At 40.6% G+C, this 24,749-nt stretch overlaps 2 protein-coding genes across 6 annotated transcripts in view; both read right to left on the reverse strand.

Annotated features, from left to right (window-relative positions):
• Positions 1-24,749, reverse strand: part of RAX2 (retina and anterior neural fold homeobox 2) — a 52,775-nt gene that overhangs the window by 2,963 nt on the left and 25,063 nt on the right. Inside the window, exons 1-3 of one of the 5 annotated variants that reach the window (XM_072113081.1) lie at positions 8,432-8,511; positions 7,442-7,589; positions 106-356 (exon numbers count right to left, since the gene is read on the reverse strand). In XM_072113081.1, coding sequence (XP_071969182.1) covers positions 106-348 — 243 coding nt within the window. In that variant the 5' untranslated portion in view covers positions 349-356; positions 7,442-7,589; positions 8,432-8,511. Of the gene's footprint in view, positions 1-105; positions 357-1,208; positions 1,374-1,967; positions 2,322-7,132; positions 7,265-7,441; positions 7,590-8,431; positions 8,512-24,749 lie in introns of those variants that run through there. The other 4 variants (XM_072113082.1, XM_072113077.1, XM_072113061.1 and 1 more) reach the window with 4 other exon arrangements.
• Positions 12,276-24,749, reverse strand: part of LOC140065486 (complexin-4-like) — a 38,103-nt gene continuing 25,629 nt past the window's right edge. Inside the window, exon 3 of the mRNA XM_072113088.1 lies at positions 12,276-12,645. Within this exon, the coding sequence (XP_071969189.1) occupies positions 12,427-12,645 (219 nt within the window). The 3' untranslated portion in view covers positions 12,276-12,426. The remainder of the gene's footprint in view (positions 12,646-24,749) is intronic.

Raw genomic sequence — 24,749 nt, forward strand, 5'->3', positions numbered from 1 at the left:
ATGGCTAATATTTGGATAAAGAGGACTATTGTTGTTAAACTTTCATACACTATTATTTAAAATATATCGATCAATCCCTGATTTATGATCATGCATCTGTCTCACCTGTACACGGACTTCTGGAAGGCTAACTTTCATAGCCAGCTCCTCCCGGCTGTATACATCTGGGTAGTGGGAACGCTCAAATGCACGTTCTAACTCATGTAGTTGGTAAGTGGTGAAAGTTGTTCGGTTTCTGCGATGCTTTTTCTTTGGGAGCTCATCTTCGTCTCCTTCTGGGGGGCATAATGTTGGGGTGTTATCACCTCTTAAGTCACACAGGTCTCCTTCGCATTTGTCTAGAAACATCCTGAATGCTATAAAATAAAAAGGACACCAAATACGCATGAGCCATTTATCTTCTGTGATTTAAAAGTTAGTGATGTACTAGGTAACCTTCTATTAAGTACAACTTGACCACATTATTATTGGGATTACAACTATGCTGCTTCTGCAGTAAATTGCGCACTATAATCTAGAAAAAATATGTAGAAAATTATGTAAAGTAAATGTAGAAAAAATGTTTGGCCGTATTTTTATGTGCACAAATCACATTTTATAATAGTGGTAATATATACCAGACACCACTGGAGTCTCTTTATTAGATAAACAAGTGGAAATGATGAAATCGATAACAGTCTCCTCCGCTATGTCCCTGGTGTGAGGTAGGATGGGGATACTGACAAGGGGACCACTCATGCTGCTGTTAGCTCATGGTATATCAGCTAAGCTCCTTATCTGTAGATTTGCTCTACTGTTGAGGGATTAGCAGGGTTTCTGTCTTGTTACAACTTTGTAAGCAACATGGAGGTTTTCCAGAAAGAAACACCTCCGAAGACATCAAATAGATCAAACAATGTAACATAGCAATGGCTTCTGAAATGGTGTCAAGTATTTTAATGTGCAAGTTTTAGTTCAGATATGTTTCCTAATTGTAGACCACTGCAGCTTCCATTTCATGAAAAAGAAAATTTGTGAGATTCAGAATTATAGAAGTACCATTTTTGTATACCTGATAGGATGATATCCAACATCTTGTTGAGCAGTCCAGACGTTTAAATCCTATATCTTACATTGATTTAAAGCTGTACATCTTAGTTTAGTTGTCAATAACACAGAATTGCCAAATAAAGAAATATCCATGCTTTTCGGTTTGACCTAAGACGCACCTGGAAACAGCTGCTGCCAGGACTACTTTTTACATTTGCAGATCAAAATGGAATAGCTGGTATGCACTTTGGGTTGGTTTAGCCACATGTTAACATCTGTATTGTAATGCCTAGGGGAAATATTCTCCTTAATGGATATCAATGCACGACCTTATAGAGACCCAAGTGTGGGACCCATTATCTGGTAATAATAAAAATGTTTATTTTATATTAATTATATTTAATTTTGCTTTGAGTTATAATCTTTCCTATTCAGAGGCTATGTATTTGGGAGATATACAATAAAAATCCCCACAAATAAGACACCAGAATGTATGGATTCACTTATGGATTCAGAATGTGGAACAATTCATTCTAGCCTTTTCTTTCATTTGTATCTGTACCACACAGCATAAATTTCCATGGCAGATGCTACAGTTCTCAGAGGGAATTATGTTTCCTTAGTAGTACACTCAAGATTTACTTTTCATTCTTAACCTATACAGGCTCAATATATGCAACACTGGATCTCAGTTGTACGAGTTTACCATGTCAGAAGTAAAATGTATGCAACATTTACATCCCATCTCGTTTACCATATAAAAGTGGGCTACAGGCCTGCTGTTAGGGTAAAAGGGTTAACGAGGATCATTGTAGCGTAAAACAGCAATCCTTTTATTTCTGTTACATTAATAAGGGTCAACAAACCGTAAAAAATATCATTTAGTAAGAAATAAAGAAATGTAAGTAGACCGTATATCCACTGACATTTAGGTTTACCTGTTTTAGTTGTCTACTTTAGTTTTGCGCCCTTTCTTCCGCGGGTTAGGATACCTGGCAGCGGCTCCTTGTGCTGCACTTAACTGCTAGCAAACAAACGGATCAGTCCCAAAATAAGATCCAGGCTTTGAAGACTTAAGCGGTGGTGGCTGGGAAGGGGGGGCCAGCTTCAGTCAGGGATGAAGAACGCAAAGGAGAGGGAATCTTGGTGAAATCTTCACAGATGTCCACAAGACTGAAGGAAGATTCAGGAGCCGTAGGGGGATTACTTGACTTTATTAAAAGGGTGACCTCCCACTCCTAATGATGATTGGCACTACCCAAGACATGTAGGGAGAAGTGCTAAGAGAGATTTTTACTGATTTATATACCTGGTATTCGGATTCACTAGCATCTCAATCAATTATGAAAGAATTTGTTTAATAGACTGCTGTCTTAATAAAAAAAATCCAAATTAATGCAATAATCCCAAATTATTCACCAACAGTTTCCTTGCAGTGTGCCCTGTGAATGCCATGCATACAGGGATTTTGGTCATACATACTGGAAAGAGATATTTGAAGCTTTTTTTTGTCATCTACATAAGAAATTTTGTATTGAGATATTTTTCACATAAAGCGCTGTGTAACAAATTATCTATTACATTGAATACAGCACCAGGGAACATATACTTACAATCTGAGCAATGTTAAACAAATTTACAGTTTCTTAATGTTTTGTTTACTTAAAATAATAACAAGGTTTGTTTGTATATACAATGCCAATAAATGAATTTGAATTTTTTTATTGCATTTGTGTTGATGCGTGTATTTTGTTTTTCATAGTTTTTTTTTTTATACATCTGTTCAACAAAGCCTTACAATTGATTACTGATTTTTTTTCTTTTACTTGGCCAATAAAAGCACTATTCCATCATTTTGCATTTTGTATCAGGAAATAATTGTGGTGTTTCCCAACACTTCACTAGCAGCTCATGAAATTAGACAATGAAAAAAAAAAAAACCCCTATTAAGACACACTGAGGAACCATGCTAGCAATTTGTATTACATGGTTAACAAACTGATTTCAATAATTTCCATGTAATGTTTGATTTTAGAAAATGAGTACTATAGCCCACACATCCAGGCGGTCAACCCCTTTCTCCTCTTCATTTCGATTTCTTAAGTTTCATTTTGTTAACAGTACAACTGAGCGCCATCTACATGGCAAATAAGATGGCAAATTGCATACGTGAAAAAATTGAATTGTAACGCTATATGGTACAGTAGAGCAGGTATAAAACGGTCAAATATGACGCCTCTTTTGTTCTTTAGCATCTGCCTATGGTAAGGAACTAGATCTTTATCTGCAGCTTGCATTTCCAACTGTCTTTAACTACATGACACCAAAAGCATAGTTTAAGATATTTCAGGAGAGATGGCATGTCAATGCTTTAGCTGGAATAGGCTACTCAATTACTAAAGTGGTAGTAACTAATATAAACCATTATACAAGCATGTTTAAGACACTGATACAATTGATTATCATAGCATAATGGCCCGGGATCTTTCCCATGCATGCACCCTAAAATGCCACCTTTATCAGGTGCCAGAACGTGCAGGCGTTAGGTGGAGGCAAGTTAATTTGAGTTTATTCTTGCCCATGTAAAAAGAAATGTATCGGCTATTTCATAGAATTATAACATCACTGCTCAAAAAGAATAAAGGGAACATTAAATACCACATTGCAGATCTCAATGAATGATATATTGCAATTGCAATTCCATATTCATTGCACAGTGGAATACATTGAAAAACAATAAAAATGATCAGTGAGAATCAAAATGAATATCCCATGAAGGTCTGGAATTAGAATGATACTCAGAATGAAAGTCGCAAAACAAATTTCAGGATGATCCAACTTCATTCGAAATGCCTCAGGAGCCACGAGGAAACGAGGCTCACTAGTGTGTTCAGCCTTCACAAGCCTGTATGACTTCCTTAAAATGCCTTGGCATGTTTCTAATGAGTTGGCGGATGGTCTCCTGAGGCATTTCCCCTGAAGCATCAGTCAAATCCTGGACAGGTGGTGCAATGTGGCATTAATGGATGTAAATAGACACTGGGCAACCTTTACTAAAACCCTGTGACCGTTTTCTGTTGGACTGGCCACATATGTGTCGCATGCCACTTATTTGTGTCTTGGCTGCACTATACCTGGAGCAACACAAATTTCTGCACATAAAGGGGCTTTCAGTCGCACAGTTGGACCCCCCCCCCATTTAACATGCAGAGTCCGACAGAAGTGTGTTGCACTTCCTATGTTGAAGGTTCAACAAAAAAAGCAGTGCGGGGAGGGCCAGATTCCTGAATCTGACACACCCTCTTCACAGACAAACTGCACATGTTTTTGATAAATATGTCCATTATGTCCCAGAGGTGCTTTATTGGATTCCCGTTTGGGATTGTCCATAGCATCACTGCTGACAAAATACTGCCACATGAGACCTAACATTGTCACGTTGGCATATGGTGAAAGCAATGATAGAAAAGTGACTAAAACAGCAGCCAAAAAGGATGAGAACAGACTGAAATCCCCAAATCTTTACAAGACATACATAAACTTCCACACCCAGAGAGAATGGGATGACTGGGAGTTATTTTTGCATTTTATGCACATATTTGCAAAAATGTATTGGAGGCACAATTGTATTCCATTTCATACACTTCGGTTGGCGGACCACAAACTATAAGTTACTGCTGGCTTAAACACAACACCAGTCATCCTTTAACTATAACATTCTCAATCTTATAATTAATTATATGGGAGCGGACCCGTGTCAGTAGAAAATTCTGGTATCCTCTTTCCTTAGTCATAGTGATTTATTAAAGTACATTTTTTACTGCTGTGATTTTGACAAGTCATCTTTAGTAGTTTGTTTAAAGCCAACTGCTATTTTCTAGTCAGGTTGCCATTTTGCCAATTTTGTGGTAATTTCTAGAATTCATCAACAGTTATTTGGATGAACATTTGCACCTCCGGATTAAAGGTGAAGATCGTAGTGGACATGGGACTTTTGCAGTACTTTTCCCCCCTGTTTATCCACAAAGGACTCTAATATCCTGAGCATTTCCAGATCCTTCTGGGCTGATAACTGACAAGAGGTTTCAGCTTTAGCACAAGCTTTTTTATTTAATCCCAAAGTACAGATGTAATAAAGGACAGATGTAAAACATTGAATCAATTAATTGCCTGCAACTGTCCAAGTGACTTCTTAAATTATTGAATTTACATTTCATTGGTGTGCTTAGGTTTCCATATCTAATTGGTCTATGTTCTTGTTCACTTCATGCACCGATGTCCAAAAAAGAGGAGGATCCAGATCTTTTCAGAGAGAATAGTCTGCAATTAATTACTGTTCAAATGTGTTAAAGCACTCAGGTAATAGGGTCTCCAATTTATTCTGTATAAGTACCAAGGATTTCTTTATAGCCTTCAATTATTTCTTTTGTATCTTAATAAATAGTTTAATGAGATACCATTGGCAGACTTGCGATTGCAGCTGCAGGTTATCGTTGAGTGACAGAGGGACAACTTAAACACTGCGGTCCACATTTGACTGTGGTATCTAAGGCATTAAACACCTAGGATGGCAGGACACTAGGTCATGCAATCTTCTTCTGATGCGGCACCATACGATGGTTGTTATGGTGTTAAGTGGTATGTCAAGGATATAGAAATCACAAGGAAAATATACAGTATAGACCAGTTTCCGTCGTAATAAAAAAAAAAAAACCCTTCATAAACGGTTAAAATATATATGACCAACAAACCCTAAAAACTTTTAAAAGCACACACATGTACTGGTAGTCAGAAGTCTAAAAATAATTACCATATCATAAATAGCAGGCAGCCATTAATTCACAAGTCATAATGTCTCAATCACTGTAGTAAAGGTAAAATCCCTAAGTGGTGACCCACATGAGTGCTGCATAATGCCTGGCAAATACAGAGAAAATGGGTCTGCCACAAGGCCTTAAGCACAGCTAAGTTGCGTTGAAGTTACCAGTTGGGTGCCACACAGGTGAGTATTGAGCTCTCTTCTTATAAATATTTTTATTAAAGACCCCATATAGGGTATACACAGTAAAGTTTCAATATTTGCAGATGATACTAAGCTTTTTAAAGTAATTATTACCGAGGACATATTGCATTTAAAAAGGGATTTATGGAAGCTGGAGAAATGGCTGTTGAGTTTAATGTAGATAAATGTAAGCGGGGCCAGCTACAGGTTTTAGTAGGCCCCTGGGTAACAGAGCCTCTGTGGGCCTCTTTGCAGGGAGCATTAAAAATTCAGAATTTAAAACAGACCCCTTCCCCTAAAATATTCTGTAGTTTATCATCTCAAACATCCCTGTCATGGTAATTGTTTATACAGCCCACTCATATTTTAACTATATACTGCCTCCTCATAGTTTATTTATATACATCCCCCTCATGGTTATATTATATACAGCCCTCCATGGATTCATTATATACCGCTCCCCTCACCAGGCACTACCAGGCTGCTGTGGATTGAGATTTAGCCATGTGGGCCCCCCAGCAGCTTGGGGCCCGACCCTTGCCCGAGTATAATGGGTGCTGGCCCTGAATGTAAGGTAATGCACTTGGGCCATGTAAACAAAAAGTACAATTGTGTTCCAGACAATATGTTGGACATGTTTTGCCCTTATACAGATCATTGGTCAGACCCCACATGGAATATATTTTTTTTTTATCAAATAAAGTTTTTATTGAAAACCAGACAATAGTTTTCCATTTTTTACATTGAAAAAGTATTAGCAATAAACAAAAACCTCCCTTCACCTGTTTGGTGGGTAGAATGTCCTGAAATCAAGACAGAACAAGCGTTCACATATAGCTTGTATTCGGTGCTTATCTGTTTGGTCGAATAAGCATCAGGAGAAAGTCCATTCAAGATACCTTTAAACCTCACCACATGGAATATTAAGTACAGTTTTGGGCACCAGTGTATAAAAAGGACATAGTAGAACTGGAGTGGGTGCAGAGGAGAGCAGCCAAGATTATTAGGGCGAATGGGGGGATTAGAATACAATGATTTTAATACATTTGTGATTATTTAGTTTAGAAAAAAGAAGGCTGAGGGGAGACAATGTATAAATACCTGAATAGGCAATACATGGATCTTTCCAAAGATCTTTTTATATCTAGGCCTGTGACCAGGACAAGGGGGCATCCTCTGCACCTAGAGGAGAGGCCTTTCTACCATCAACATAGACAAAGGATCCTTACTGTAAGAGCAGTGAGACTATGGAACTCTCTGCCGCAGGAGGTTGTTATGACGACTACTTTGTACAAATTCAAGAGAGGCCTGGATGCCTTTTTTAAGGGCAAAAATATCACAGATTATAGGGAAAAAACTTTTATTTAATTCTTAAAAGTCAGACTTAATGGACTTGTGTCTTTTTCTAACCTTATATGCTATGATACTGTGATACTATGATCTTTGAACCTGTTTACTAGGGTCATACATGCTCTATGCCCTTCATAGGGAGCCTTTCATAGATGTTTGTCTATTGTGAGCAGAAGGTGAAGGTCTTTTGTTCTCTTTCTGGAAGAGCCTAAAAGAAATAATAATGCTAATGTGAACATATTGTTGTAATGAAATTACTTTTATGCCTTATTTTTTTAATGAGTGGTTACCCATGTCAGGATCTGGGTCTAGATAAAACAGAGAATTACATTGCTCTGCAAGGTTAAGGAGAAATCAATTTTATCCAAACCATGCTGCATCAGTGATTTAGGTCACAGAAAAATTTGGTAGTTAATGGTTGAAGAACAGGTTGTTTGACCTGTGATAAATGGAATAAAGGGGAAACAAATTCATTCTGTGATGAAAATGGTTGCATAAGAAAATGGGGAGGATATGCAGATAAGTTTGTTTACTGGTCAGCTCAGTTCACAGAGGGTTAATATATTTAGGTGTTCTACTTATCTCTTAAAGCAACAGCTTTTCTTAATAAAGCTGTTAAGTCAATGGTAAAATATCACACATTAAACCCTTCTCCCCAATACTTACACGCCATGTCATAGTTCTCAAGTACTTATTGCAGAGAAAGAATTAACAGGTCTTTAGGGGGGTCCGTAGATCTCTGATCGGATTCATCACGTTAAAATATTAATGCAGAATGGCTCCATTCCACTAATTGGTGGTTAATTGGTTAAGAGGCAGCTCTTCGGCTGGTAGCAGTTTAATGACAGATTTAACCCCGATCCTATTAGGATCAAAGCAGCTCAATCTGCTAGATGCTGTGTCAGCTCCATCCGAGGGAAGGGGGGGGGGGTTCATAGGGGTAGTTGAGGGTGATCACAGTTTTATAATGATGTAAATATAGACTTATGTTGAAAGTACCAACAGTTAAAAATACATTCCTGGAGAATCCCTTCGAGAACAAAAACTCACCTTTTAAGCTTATTATTAGTGAAGTAGGAGGGAAACTTGGCATGGTTAGTCTGTCTTGCTTTTTGCATTCAAGATTTATAAAGTCTCAAAAAATAGTTGCAAATTCTCTGCAGTGAGTGAGTGTAGTAGTAAGTTCTAACATTTTAGGAAAGAAGGGCTAGACTTGTTCTAATTTTATTGGGCAACATTTGATCAATTTGGCACAAATTACTTGATTAGCAATTACAGGATTGGAAGGGACATCAGGGAGAATATCTGCTGGTGTGATGCTGGAACAGAAAAGTGATGTCATAGGCTCTCTTTACATCCAAATGGTTCAGAGGAAATGGGAGTCATGTTGATGTATAGTATAAGCGTGTTCGCCCCGGTTATGGCCTAGGCAAGCATATGTTTATGCCTTAAATTGTACATACATGTGATAAAAGCACACATAACACATGCACTTACATCAATAATGGCTTTAGATCATGCTGGATATTTGTCATCCAAATTGGGGCTTTGGATGACAATTGGGTCATCCAAGGCTAGGCTATTATCCCAGCCTTGCAGTTGAAATTTCAAAAGTGTGACTATGGAAACTGAATCCCTCAAGGAATCTAGGGTTATGAGGGACATTTTAACCCCACAGGTAGTTCCAGAATTTCCAATAAAACATAGCGTTAGTTCCAAAATTAAAATTTTCACTAAAATTTACCAAGGTTATGGTTAGCATTTTGGCCTTCCAGTTGCTTTTTAAAGGTCAATGTGAAACGGCTCAAATTGGGCTTCATATTGTAGTTTACACTGCATTGGGGAACAATTACAGAGGCTCAGATGTGGAATAAAAATATAATCCTAGAGATTTGTTGGCATCTGATAAACTACACTACTTAAAGGGAGCCTGTCAGCACAAATTGACCCACTTTGTGTGAAGCATCTTAACATGACCTAGGGTGGTGGCATCACCCAGAAAATAAACTTTTAAGTGACATGTCAATTGCTTGTGCAACATAATGGAGGGTAGAGATTTCAGCACTGAAGTCAAGCTCTCCCTGCATCCAGGTACATCAACTAAAGGGGTATTCCCATGAAGACAAGTTTCTTAAATATACTCAGGATAATACAAGAAATCATTCTCTAATTTGTTGTTATTAATAAAAATACAGCATTTTACAGATATTATTGCAACCTGTCTCTATCAGTCCTGTTGTATACAATTTTGGTGTCCCCTGGATCTGACCCTAAATCTTCTATCTTCTATGGTCAGCATGGCAGATTCTTCTCATGAATAGCTTCTCCTATCTGCAGGATGCAGTGTGCTCTCTGCCCCTTCCCCCCACCATTACAGGATGAGGCCACACCAGGGGTGTAACTAGGACATAGCAGGGCCCCCTCCCCACTTAAAAATAAACATATTACGCTCATATATACATGCACATTTATTTACCTATATATGTAAACATACAGTTCTTCACTCATGCACACATATTTATACACTATTCCACACATTTATACATTCTTACACACATACACACACACATATACATCATATACACATCAGGTGTACAAACACATACAGTGCCATATTCAGAAGTATAGCGTATATATACACACATACAGTATATACACACACCATATACTGTGGGTCCTGTAGCAGCTGTTATAGCTGCTACCACTCTAGTTACCTCCCTGGGTCACACTCACAGAGCCTTCCTGATGGCAAGCAGCAGCGTGAACATACCTACTTTACAAACTACAGACAAGAGGTCATTATAGCTAAGAAGCATATACCAGAGCTGACAGTGTGTGTTATAGCTGAGATATAGTATAACTGACAATGTGTGTCAGATACTAGTGAATGTTCAGAAGCCAAATGAAATTGTAGACAAACCCTGGACGCTGATAATCTAAGCACATTGTCAGCACACAGGGATCATAATGTGTTTGCTTAGAGAGTCCCCCGCCCACACTCTAGAATTTTACACTGACCATCACTGAGTTATAGGAGCTAAAACATCAATAAAACTAAGTAAAATGATAAAGTAATTGGGTTAACAATGATCTTTATTGTGTCTACAACTAAAGGGTTATAATTTGAGAGCTTTCTTTCCCGGGCAAAACCCTTTAAAGGTTCTCTTGTAGACTGGTGTATCATGTCCATCACATTCTAAGACAGGGAGGACATGATCATGTAGGTGTTTAGTTCCCTGACAACATACTGGTAGTGGTTTATTAGGTCAATTTCTTCTTATAGTTTCCCTTCAAGGACTTTTTTTTACTGGTTATAAATGTATTCCCTTAATTATGACATTAAGTTAGTAGGGGCGGCACGGTGGCTGAGTGAGTAACGGTTCGAATCCGACCAAGGTCAACATCTGCAAAGAGTTTGTATGTTCTCTCCGTGTTTGCGTGGGTTTCCTCCGGGTACTGCGGTTTCCTCCCACACTCCAAAACATACTGTTGTTTAGATTGTGAGCCCCATGGGGACACGGACCAATTTGACATGCTTTGTGCAGCGCTGCGTAATCTGTGTGCGCTATATAAATAAAGAATTATTATTATTATTAGTTACCTCTTTAACCCCTTATTAGTTCAACCCCGTATTAGTACGTCCCAAGCCAGCTGCTGGTGTATGGATAGAGCTCAAAGGCTGAGCACTCTCCATACAAGGTAACACCCCATAACACAATTGCCATCTTTTATCATGACAGTCTTGGGTCATACAAAGGCCTGAGGCTATCTATTACAATGTGCGATTTGCACATTGTAATAGATTATGTTGAAAATCCACATCTACTGCCATAAGGTAGGGACACTCATACAACCTAGTGTTAAAGTACCCTTTTGCATTAAGGGGTTATAACACATATATGTGGATATGAAAAACTGGATTTTTGATGTTATGGCAAGTTTGCAAAGTTCTGGAGATACACAATGGGGCCGCGGAGCGCATTTTCGTTGGGTCTCCCGACTATTTCTGATTTGCGCTGCATTTAACAGGGGATTTTGGCGCACGCGATTGGATTTTGGCAAATCTGTGCCGGCTTTCACGCGACACAAATCGGGGGGCGGGCAGTTGGACGATCCAACAGATTTGGACAACGGAATTTAACATCGGAAATTGTGTCGCAATACACGCACTTACAAGCACTGGGAAGAAGAAGAAGAACTCCGGTGGACCTCAGCAGGGAAGCGACGGATGCAGGAAATTGGGCGCACGAGCACGAGCTGAATCGTGCCGGACTTCATCTTCATCGGACCGTCCGAATCGGGGGTCGCGACAGGACCGGGTAAGTAAATTTGCCCCAATATATTAGATTAGATGTTTGTAATGTGTATGGTTATCTCATGTCTGAGTTTTTATATGCTAGCATATATGATTTATTTACATGATTACATTATTTAGTATGTGCTTACACTATATGGCCAATATTTGTTATGATAATCTGACACTTGTAACCTTTGATTTTTTCACTTTCACTGTCCAGTGTGGCATTAGACTGATTAGAGGAATTTTTCAAATGATTACAAAATTTTAAGGATACAACTTATGTGTAGAAAAGGCATACGTTATGCATTTTTATATTGCTAAAGGAAAAAGCTTGCCATAAATGTATGTTCTTTACTTCTCGATAGAAAAGACCAGATAGGCCCTCATGTGGTAGCTCTAGAAAATGTCATCTTGAGTATTTTATGGATTTTTAACAGCATGCAGTGTTCATCTTGGGCTTGAGATGTCCATCACTGAAAAAACAATGCTTGACTGTGTCAACTGGAAAATCTCACAACCCTTATTTCGGGTTAATTAAAAAAAATATTTATATCTCTATGCTCCAGAGGTAATAAAGGACAGGAGACCTTTACAAAATGTTTATATACAATACATTTATAGGTTTAAGATTTAAAGGTGTTTGAAAGCTAAAAAGAAATCTTTGAAACATATTTCTGAAAAATTCTGTAAATATGATTAAGACAAACTTATCTTCTAAGGCTTATAAATATCCATGGTATGAATGTCACATAACACAACACTTTTCTTCAGCCATTCTCTTTGCCTCAGTAAAAGTTCCCTGGGCCCGTGTCTTCACTGCATTCATATCAAACTCTGGTAGCATGGACAGAAGAAAATTCTGTTCTTCTTCTTCTTCTTCATCTTCTTGTACCATCTTAGCCAGATCTTCAGGAAGTTCCACCTCCCCGCCTACCATCTGTAACTGTGCATCATCCTTTTCACTCTGCAGACACAACGCACAATGTATTTTAGTTATTTATGGTGCTATAGCAGTTAACATGATAGCCTGCGCTCATATATTAATGCAATAGTTGTTATATGCCTAAACAAACCTACAGTATATATGCTGTTAATGTCTACACCTTCCCCTGATGATTGTAATCATTCAATGCATGAAATGTGTTGGAAATATTAGGGTTATTGCAGGATACCTCTCGGCTCTGCCAGGAGGTAATTTATATACAACCCCAAACCTGCATTGAATTATCTTGCATTTGCGATAGGCGGTGATGTTCTGGGCTATCTGCATGCTGTGTAGGCGGTGACGGCTGGACAATGTAGGGCCGGGGCTTACATAAGTTACATCCTGGCATAGTTGAGAGGTGTCTTGTAGAGCACCTTAGGCTAATTGGAATATTTTATAAGTTGCTTTCCTCAAAATGCAAAAGAAATAACTGCACAAGGGGACAGGACGGGGAGGTGAATAATAATCATCAACCATCAGTGAATCTAATAGTAGATGTCCATAATCAGGGTTGGTGCTGTGATTTATACACAGAGAAACAATACAATTGGCCCATGCATACCCAATACTAGATCAATTAAAAGTTTCAAATTTTATTGGAATTTGTTGACAACAAATTTTCACTCTTTTATCTGATTTTCACCTTGTATAATGTACAATACATTTTTACTGGGCTGCTTGTTTATGAGTTCATGCAGTTTTTTTTAACCCATCGTTATCACCCGCGGTCGGTGCTTGCTTGTTAACCTTTTCTCTGCCGCCAGTAAAGTCGCCTCCATGTTTCTTCCGACCGCTCCCCCAAACGCCATCGGGTTACCATGACAGCCTCGGGTCTTCGTCAGTCCTGAGCCTGCATGGTTTCTGCAGATTCGTTACAATGAGCCAGTGGCTCATTATAATGAATCATATGCAAAAACACCATATACTGCAATACAGTAGCATTGCAGTATGTGGTAGGTAGGTTAATGTACCCTAGAGGGTCAAAGAAATAGTAGAAAAAAAAAGAAAAAAAAAGTCTAAAAAATTTACAAAATTAATAAAATATTAAAAATTCAAATCACCCCCCCCTTTCCCTAGACCTGTATAAAACATAATAAACAGTAAAAATCACAAACACAATAGGTATCGCCGCGTCCCAAAATGCCCGATCTATCAAAAATAAAAACGGTTATTGACGGCGGTGACCTCCAAAACTGGAAATGGCGCCCAAAATGTCCGAAACGTGACTTTTACACCTTTTTACATGACATAAAAAATGTAATAAAAAGTGATCAAAATGTTGCACAGTCCTCAAAATGGTAGCAATGAAAATGTCGGCTCACTTCACAAAAAATTACATATCACACAGCTCTGTACACCAAATTTTGCAAACGTTATTAGCGTCAGAAAATGGCAAAAAAATGTTTTAATTTTTCGTACACATTCGTTTCATTTTTGAAAATGTATTAAAACGCAATAAAACCTGTATATATTTGGTATCACTGCAATCGCACCGAACCAAAGAATAAAGTAGAGGTGTTATTTGGAGCGCAGAGTGAAAGTCGAAAAACTTTAACCCACAAGAACGTTACGCACATGCATTTTTAAAAAAATGTTCCACATTTGGAATCTTTTTCCTGCTTCCCAGTATGCAGCATGGAATAATAAATAACATCACGTGAAAATAAAATTTGTTACGTGCAAAATAAGCCCTCACACAGCTCTGTACACGGAAAAATGAAAAAGTTGTGGATTTTTGAACGTGGAGAGCGAGAAATGAGAGAAAAAAACTCGCTTCCTTAAGGGGTTAAAGAAAAGTTTTTAACTTCTCCAATCTTATAAAGTACTATTTGGTACATCAATAGTTTGGAGTATGATAGGAAAATATTAGGGTTGCTTAACATATTTTATTCTAACAGGCTGTTTTGTCTTCATCTCTCTATAATCCATTTTATATTAACTTTAACCCCTTAAAGAAATTTACCATCAAAATCCATCATGATAAACCAGGGATACTTACTCATTGATCAAGGCACTGTTATTATGGTATCTTCTTATAGTTGTCATCCATTGCCTCTTTACTACTAAAACTAACTTTTAAAATTATGCTAATGACCATGAGGAGTTCTGGTAAGTGTTTACAGAGCCCTCAAGTAATGTGTTTTCACTGGTTGTTACAATGAGTAGAGCAGATCTCCCTTCTCCCTGCACTTCCTGCTGCTAGATTACACAGACAGAGGGAGGAGGGAGAGAGCAGGGGGGGGAGCCTCAGGCTCATTAGCATCATTTAAAAAGTTTATTTTAAAAGGAAGGCCACGGATACCAAATATAAAAAGATCCTTGGTTTATCAAGGCTTTATTTTGAAGGGAGAATCCCTTTAAGCATCAGGCCTTCATCTTTAAAAATCTACTTTTTTATTTACCGAGCAAGTAGGAGGGCATGTTTTCTGCCTCACAAATTGCACTTCCTAGTGATAGTATTTGATATTCTATACTAATTACTGGGAAGCTCGAAAATTCCAAATGCAGTGAAATTGTACAAAAAACATTTGCACCATTTTGTTGTGGACACAGTTTTTCTTTCTTTCACTGTGCACTCCAAATGACAACTCTACTTTGGGTCAGTACAATCAAAGGGATACCAAATGTAACCCCTTCCTGACGTGCGCTGCAATAGTATGGTATGCGTCGGGCTGAACCCTCTCCATAGCCAGTATGTCTTTGCTGCATATTGCAATACAGATATTGCAGCATATTGTTAACCCGCCCATCGCTACCGGCAAAGCTTGGTGAAGATCGTCACTCCCCATGACGTCATTGGGAGGGGGGGGGGCGACGATTGGTTGCCATGACAGCCTCAGGTCTTCTGAAGACCCAAGGTTGTCTCGTTTTAACACATTCATTACAATTTTTGATTTGCACATTAAACTTCATTGAAAGCATTTAATGAAGTAGACATGTAATTTGGGGCGCACAGTGAATGCCATAAAATCCAAGCCCACAAGAAAGACGCAAATGCAGAAGCAAATGCAAGTACTTTTTCATGAACGAAAGTTCTGAAATTTTTATCCCCTTAAAATCCTTATTTTGTCATTTTAGTCAGTTTTATTGATCTCTTTGGTCATATCACTCCTTTGACAGGTCAGTGTAAGAATCCGGAGTGTGAGCGGGTACTCTCTAAGCAGACACTTCTTGATTCCTGTGTGCTATGAGATGTTGTGTGGTGACAATGTGCTTAGATTATCGGGGTATGGGTTTATCTACACTTTTATTTAGCTTCTAAACATTCCACTAACATCTGACACATAAAAAGAGAGATGAGACAGATCAGAATTGAAACATGATGAGATCCATGAGATGGATATTAAACACAATGATACTCTCAGCTCTGCTCCCTCACGTAATCAATGAAATTCAGTCAGCTGTACTATAAAGACCTTATCTGCCTGTAGCTTTTAGAGTAAGTCTCTGCACACTTCTGCGTGTTGTCAGGAAGTGCCTGTGTCTGAGCTGCTCTTGTAATGCAGCACTGCATTCCCTCTCATTCCCTGCCGTCAGCACTACTATGACTTTGGTAAATACTCTTGGCAACTTTTACAGCCCTCAATTCTCTGAGGTTGGAGGATAATATCTTCTCTTGGGGAGACCAAAGATGTTGTACCCAAAGATTGTTCACAAGGACACCTCAAACCCAAGAGGAGGCATCCTTAGTGAGAATGATCTGTTGAGGATGAGTGAGAGATCTCCCCTAGATTAGGCCTGCTTTGGAATTGGGGGAAAGACACATGAGAGAGTCTAGACCTTGAGGACTCTTGTTCCATCCTGACAGGATATTCCACTGAAAACCCCTTGTATAAGCTCTCACCCAATGGACTGCATCTATCATGGACGTCATGTGACCCAGAACTCTCATGCCCTGATGAAAGGACACCTTGCTGGTAGAAATTAGGGACAAGATCCCCGCTGTGAGCTTTTACCTTCTTTCTTTTGACCACCTCAGGGCCAGCCGTTAAGAATTGATGACAAAACCAAAGAACTTTACTTCCTGCACCGGACATAACTGAGATTTCTTCAGATTCATTATAAATCCATGTTCTACTAGTATCACTAGATTTTAAGATGGTGACATAGGACAGAGCTGGCATGAGCCAAAATGAGCCAGCCATCCATGTACGGCACTATAGACAGCCCCCTGGAGACCTAGGGCTGCCGTCAGCACTACTATGACTTTGGTAAATACTCTTGGTGCTGTTGTTTTGCCAAAAGGAAGGCACTTGAACTGGAAGTGGAGAATTCCTGCTTGTTTCTGGAGTGCTAGCCTGATGAATTTTCAGTGAGCCTGTAGAATGGGAATGTGTAGATAAGAATCTATCCGGTCTATTGATGCCATAAAATGATCCTTCTGGAGAAGTGCCAGTACAGATTGGATAGTTTCCATTTTTCATCACCAAGTCCTAAACAAGCTATTGAAGCAAGAATAAAAGACTCCCACTAAGCGATAACACCCTAGTGAGAGATTTAAATCCTACTACAGGTAGGACCCCCAATGTAGGTCAGAGTGGGAATCGGTTCCAAAACTGAATCTTCCAATAGAAAAGCTCTCAAAGAAGTCTATTTTTCCCTCTGAAGAAGTTACTTCCTAGCCTTCCTACTTCCTTAGCTTACTGGCGGTGACGGTGATCTGGCATCATAATTCAGTAGGATTGGAATTGAGTGGTCTCTGTTTGAAGAAGCTATATCCCTGTTTGGGTTGAAACTTCTTTTGCTCTGAACGAAACTAATTGTTACTTCTAGCTTTGGATAATATTTTTCTCTTCTGAAAGGGAAATGACTTAAAAGATTTGCTCTGCTCTGACTTAAAAATATTTTCTTTCTGAGTTGGGATCCAAATAGATTTTCTGACTGGAGGGGAAGGCCGCAGAAATTTAACTTGGATGGAATGTCTTCCTTCCACAGGTTTATCCAGATTTCCCTTCTTGCAAAGTTAGAAGCGACCATAGACCTGTGTCACGGATGGTCCCACGATCCATATCGGCTGCCGCTGCTCCTTCGTCCTGGGCCGTGCGCGCGTCCCCGGCTCCTAGGGCATGCGTGCACCAACTTCTGCAGATTTAAAGGGCCAGTGCGCCGCTAATTGGCGCTGGCCATTTCAGGTAATCTATTTATTCCTGCCTCTTCCTGTGATCCCTGCTGGATCTTTGTGCCCTGTGCCTTGGAGAAAGCTTTGTTTATGCCGTGTGCTGTTTATGCGATTTCCCGTTGTGACCCTGGTTCTGCTTTTGACTTCGCTCCTTTGCCGCCTGCCTTGACCTATTGCTACGTCTCTGACTCCGATCCTGTGCTGCCCGTCCTGACCTCCTGCCTGTCCCCGACTACGAGATTGCCTGCCGTTTCTGTACCTCGACCTTGGCTGGTGGAACGACCTGATGGTACCACGCCGCAGCAAAACCAACCTGCTTTGCGGCGGGCTCTGGTGAAAACCGGGTACCACTTAGACTCCGGTCCCAGGTTGTGGCTTGTGTCATCGTCCGCAGTGGTCCAGAGGATCCACAACCTCGAATCCTGACAACCTGGAAGTATTCTTGATATTATCCAGAGGCGCATCGCATAGATATTCCGAGGCATTTATAAACAGGGGCAAAGATTAGAGAACCTCTTCCCTCAGGACCTTGTCTTTGAGATCTTGAGTGATTTGGCTAAGCAAGACTCCTAATGCTCTAGCCTCCGGTACAGAAGCAAGGGCTGCTTTACAAGCTGCTGAAGTAGAAACATTGATTTTTTTTTTTAGAAATCCTTCCATCTTCCTGTCCACTAGGTCTGAAAGTAAAGTAACTTCTTCACAGGGAAAAATAGACTTCTTTGAGAGCTTGTCTACTGGAAGATCAAATTTCGGAACCGATTCCCACTACACTACACTACATTGGGGGTCCTACCTGTGGTAAGATTTAAATCTCTCAATAGGGTGTTATCGCTTAGTGGAAGTCTTCTATTCTTGCTTCAATAGCTTGTTTAGGACTTGGTGGCCTGGTAACCCTTTGTCCTTTGTCACAGGAAAATAAAATTATTTATCTCTTTGAGACTTGTTCTTCACATTTTTGAGGACTCGACTGTAGCCTTGACCACTTAAAAGAGCTGTCTTAGGTCTTTTTTTTTAAGAAAAAGATGCTCCGAATCATCAGATTCTTCATCTGAAGAAATATGTTCTCCCTCTGAGAGGGATTTGTCTAAGGATGAGGCGGAGGAAAGAATATGAAGAGGTACTTGTTTAGTTTTTTTATGCTGATATTTAGCATCTTGATAAATCTCTGTCGTTTGTCCTTTAAACCAGGCCATAAATGACTAAGCCTCACCCATAAATGGATTAGATTCTGCAGAGGCTGAGCAAAGACTGCATGTATTAGCATCATCTGGTAGTGGTTGCTCGCTATTATTGGGCAATCTATGTCTGGCTTTTCTTTTCATTTTTACACTACTAACAGAGGCTTGAGACTGGAGTTCAGGTGAGGACATCTGATAATGACGAAAAAGGCACATATGAGCAACAGACCAGCATGCAAAACATACATAAGGTCACATACCTAGCTAACCTCAAGCACAGAGGAGTTCTGCTGCCTGACAAGCGAGAAGTGAGTGTTTTGACACCCAGAGATCTCGCAAGATCGTGTTAACAGGAGAGTCTTGCGCACACCAAGAACAGCATCAAATCTTTTACCCCATAGATAAGAGATATTGCAGGAGCTACTACACCAAAAGGCAGTAGGGGTGAGTGAAAATCGGGCACACTCACTTCACCCCCACATGCATAAATCATGCACCAAAAAAGGAATACAATGTACTGAGTATACTGCAATAACCTTTATTATACACATATAAAAATGTAAAACTTATGTCCCCTATAGACATGCATAGGAACGAGTGGTAGACAATACAGGAACAACGAACAGACAAAAGCAAAGCTCTCTACCTTAATCAAAGATGCTGATAAATCCCTATGTACATGCAGACATTAAATCAATACCAGTACATCCACATAAGACAATACAGTATATAGGGCCTGGGTAGTGGTAAAGTGAACAATGCCCAGGAAAAGCAAGGGAGGGTAGTAGGTACAAACCACAGGTAGGAGCAGAGACCCCGACACGTGTTTCGCCAATTCGGCTTCTTCTGGGGGAGTGCAGGAGCGTCAACTCTTGCGTCCACTCTCGCGCATTCTCATTGGACGCAAGGTCAGAGCAACCTAGAACCTAGAAGTGCAAAGTCTTGCGGTAATCTGGAGACTTTGCGCATGCTCAGAAGCCACACCCCGACCAGCCGGCACTGATAGTACAAGGACCAGTATATCTAACAATAATATGATAATCATCACAAGGCATAAGTGTACAAAAGTAAGCTATGCAAGCGACACTTACCCGGTGTTATTGGAAACTGCTCCAAGCCTCCCAAGGGACTTGCCCCACGCTACAACCTAGGGTAACGTGTACTTACACATGTCATGGAATGCAGGATGCAAGATGGCCACACCATACAATCCAGGAAGGTTACGCAGGCGTATAGGCCCCTCGTGTGAGTGACCTTCAAGGTCTCGGATAAGGTTACAATGGCGGAATCCATGCCAAACTGCTTTTTGTGTAAAAACACAGAGTGACCTGAACTCTTCTTGCTTGACCTAAAGAGAAAATTTAAATACAGAGGTGTGCAGGCTTTCTAACCTGTAAATAGCCATTGGCTAATTGTTTAATTGTTGGTATACTGCCTATTAACCTTGTGAGACACTGAAGGAGTTAACTGTGGATGGGCGGTATGTTTCCCCTAGGTTTTCATACTATGCGAGGCCTGAGTGCTGAGGTTGTGTTGTCCAGCACCTTGGACACAGGTGATGGTAGCAGCCTAATCAGTCTGCATAAAGCTGCTCAGCAGAGCTGAGAGTGTTGTCTCTCTGAAAGGAGGCTGGAGAGCACACAGCCCTGACCTCTGTGCCTGGAGCAGCGACTTATTTTATGTACTAGTGGTGAATTAGAGAAACTCTGTTTAGTTAGCACCCTGACGGGTAGGATTTTGTTTGTTTAATGTCTGAATGTAAAGGCTGTTTTATTTTGCTGCTGCAATAAACGCAGGCGAGACCTGTTTTGGACTGTACCTTGGTGTCACTGTCTTGAACTGCATCACAAAACCCCGCTACCACGGTCTCTACTGGGCCAAATCTCCCACAACCTGTTCTCTTCTAGTTTGTACCTAGGGGAATTAACCCATGGTGTGCTGCCGAACGGACAATAAGAAAAGCTGTTATATTCCTATACATACTGAGCAGTAGTATAGTAGTTACATACCTGTACGTACGGGACAGTATTATAGTACTTATTTCCTGTTCGTCCTAAAGGGAGCACAAAAATAATATTGAGACTAGGTCCCGTAGGTACAAACACATAGAGACTAGTTAGAAAGCAATGACCAATCAAAGCGGTAGCCCACCCATAAAAGGCGAAGAGAACAAACAACCCCTTGTATTTTCTTATTCTCTGGGTGTTTTACATGGAGACAGGTCATGTCGGGGTCTCTTTCTGGACTCCGGTGAGGCACACAGGCAAATCTTGCCCTTGTTTTATTTGATGCTATTTTCAAGTGCATTTTATGCATCTAGTAGAAGTAGCCGGTGGAACTCCTGGGTTTGCTTTCCATAGACCAGAAGTGATGCATGAGAGTCCCGCATCCCCTGAATTTAGAGGTTAATGAGTGTGAAGCAAGTCTCCTGCATCCACTGCCCTCAGGGTTTAATGAGTTAATTGTGCATCGCTGCGGTGCCTCATGCAGTAAAAGTTAGTAACCGCCATCCACTGTTCTGAAAGAGTACAGATGAAGGAGTTCAGTGTCAGCAACCTGCATCCCCTGCACTCAGAGTTTCATGTGTAAATAACCTGCATCCCCTGCACTCAAGATGTTTACAGCTGCTATTGATCAGCTTTGGTCTCCCATGTACTGTCTTTTGTGCTGTCACACAGTGCGATCTTGGACATTTTTAAACAAACTGAAAACGCATGTGTTTTTAAATGTAATGAAATGCATGCGTTTTTAAATGATTGCGTTTTTGTAAGCTTACCGTCACGGGTGCCCCTGCGAACCATGTCTCGGGTAGCAGGAGCGCCCATGTACCTCCGTGGTCCCCTCTGCGCCCACTGCTTCACTCACTTCATCGTGTTCCAGCGGTGTCTCCCGCGGCTCAGTGCGTACATCCCCACCTCATATTGCGCGCGTGCGCCAGCTCTGTAAAATTTAAAGGGCCAGTGCGCCACTAAGGCCCCTTCCACACTTGCGTTGCAGATCACGTCAGAGTTTGATCAGAGTGCGATCAGGGTTTGGTCAGTGAAAAACGCACATTTTGCATCAGAGTGCAATCAGTTTTCAGTCAGTTTGTTCAGTGTCTCAGTTTTTCATGCGCGTTTTCAATGCAATTTCAATGCACTCAGGACTGAACTCTATCTTTTCTATGGCAATTGATGCGTGAAAAACGCATTGCACTTGCATTGCACTTGCAAGTGTTTCAGAGTGCAATGCGTTTTTGATGCATCTCCAAAGTAGAGCATGTCGAGATTTAAACGCGCGTTAAAAAAAACGCGCGTGTGTGCGTGAAAAAAAATGCAGGTCTGAAAAGACCCATTGATTACAATAGGTCAGAGTGCAATGCAAGTTCTGAGCGTCAAAAGCACGCGCAGAAAACACGCATGAAGAACGCAAGAGTGAAAGGGGCCTAATTGGTACATGCCTGGTATGACCCCTGCAGGATCTTTGTGCCTGATTACCATTGAGAAAGCTTGTTCCCATGTCCTCTGCGTTTATAGTGATTTCCCATTGACCTTGATTTTGTTCCTGACTACGCTCCTATGCTGCCTGTCCTGACCTTTCACAATGTCCCCGACTTTGATCCTGTGCTGCCTGTCGTGACCTCCTGCCTGTCCCTGAACACCAGTTCAGTCACGCCTGTGGAATGACCTGGTGGTACCACACTGCAGCAAGTCCAACCCGCTTTGCGGCGGGCTCTGGTGAAAACCGGGTAGCATTTCGACTCTCATCACAGGTATCGGCTTACGTCATCGTCTGCGGTGGTTGAGTGGGCCCTGGTGCCTGACACTTAACATGCGTTTGGCTGGTTTAAATCTGTTTCACAGCTGCCTACACTTCTAGAAATAAAGATAGACAGGTTAAAAGCAGCCAAACACATGGTAAACATTCAAATGTGCATGTGTTTGGCTGCTTTGAACCTGTTTATCTTCATTTCTAGAACTCCTGTGTTCTTGAATATAAGATTATATTCCTGTATGGTGTGTATATTCTGGTGGCGACACTATACAACCACCTCTATCTCCAGGTATTAATGTCTTATAACCTGTGATACCAATTGCCTGGAAATGTCAAATAACTCTGCCTTCTGTATCCTCAGGCATATTTTCTGTGATATGTATGTGTATCTGGCCCTCTCTCTGATATGATGAGCAGATATTCTGTTGCTCCTATATACTGTACATGATAATAATTTTAGACTCCAATCTAGGGAACTAACAGATATACTTGAAGCAAGGGGGTATCCTAATAATTTGCTAAAAGAGGCATTTCAAAAAGCGGCATCATTGTTGCAATGTAAAAAAGTGGATCACACTAAAAGAAGGTACAGTTCTAGATTCAGCTTTTCCTTTGAGTTTGGCCCATGTGAAAGAGCCCAATGCTCTGCTATTTAAAGGAACTGGCATATTCTCAAACACGACTCGCAATTGAGCAGATGTACAAGCACACAGCCGCTCATAGCCTTTAGACACAGTCCCACAATTAAGAATGCTCTGGTCGTAGAATGCTGTATCAAGCAAGGAAGTTTATTGATATGTACTGGCTTCGCCCCTGCTCACCAAGGCTGGAGGCATATGTTAAAAAACTAAACAACATTATAAGGCTGGAAAAGAATTTTTATTGTAAACGCAAAGAAAATACAAAATTTGGTCCCTTAGCTGGACTCACCGGGACTCCCCTCAATACATTTGAGGCGACATCCTCTCTCAACATTCATGTAGTATATCTGTACTGTAATGGTTATGACATTTTGTAGTTGCCAAATGTTACGGTATGTATGTCTTAGCTATGTATACATACCGTATTGAAATCCTGTAATGCCATTGTTACTATGCAATTGTACCAGAAGGTTACGGGTCATGGGGGAGGGTGTTTGTGTCCAAGGGTGGGAGGGGAATTGGGGATATGTGGTTATGTATAAAATGTTAAAAAAAAAACAATAAAAAAGATTTGATCTCATTGACTGTCTTAAACCCTACTACATAATTGACTTTGTCTTGTCACTTTGCAGCTATAGCGGGTACGGGTACGATATAACGGAGCAGCCTACGAAACTAAGCTTACTAGATCTAAAAGGGTAGAGATCACAGGGACAGGACAAGGGAAAGTTAACTAACAACAAAAGATTGCTAACAGGTAAATAAATGAAAAGATGCTAAATACTTCGACTATGTTTAAGAACCGAGTTTGGTTCTGACTAGTTCTCTTATTATTAGATGTTCCTGTGTTACCGTATATACTCGAGGATAAGGCGAGTTTTTCAGCACAAAAAATGTGCTGAAAAACCCAAACTCAGCTTATACTTGAGTGAAAAAAAACCCTCACCTCTCCGGCGCCCCAGCATGTCTTCTGCGTGATCCCTCGGTCAGCGGCAAGTCCCTGTGACGTCGCAGGCTCTGTTGTCAGCCGCGGCCGCTGGAATAGTATCATGTGTGCCAGCAGCCGGCACACACATTGATGTCAGTGTCGGCCTCTGACGTCAGAGCTGTGCGCTGCACGGGCTTACCGCTGACTGATGCATCACACAGAAGACCTGCAGGGGCGCCGGAGAGGTGAGGTTTTTTTTAAAAATCTAATGTCTGTATAACAGGGCTACATAACGCGGTCTGTTAGGTATAACAGATCGGGGGGCCGCCTGCATTACGGGGTAGGTGATGGCTATATACTGGTGCACGGGGGCTGGCAGGCTATACAAAGGTAGGGCATGGGCTAGATGGGTATATACTGGGGCACAGTATATATGGGAGAAGCGGGTGTAAATGCCCGCAATA

Source organism: Engystomops pustulosus, chromosome 1 (genome assembly GCF_040894005.1).
Source record: "Engystomops pustulosus chromosome 1, aEngPut4.maternal, whole genome shotgun sequence".
NCBI lineage: Eukaryota > Metazoa > Chordata > Amphibia > Anura > Leptodactylidae > Engystomops > Engystomops pustulosus.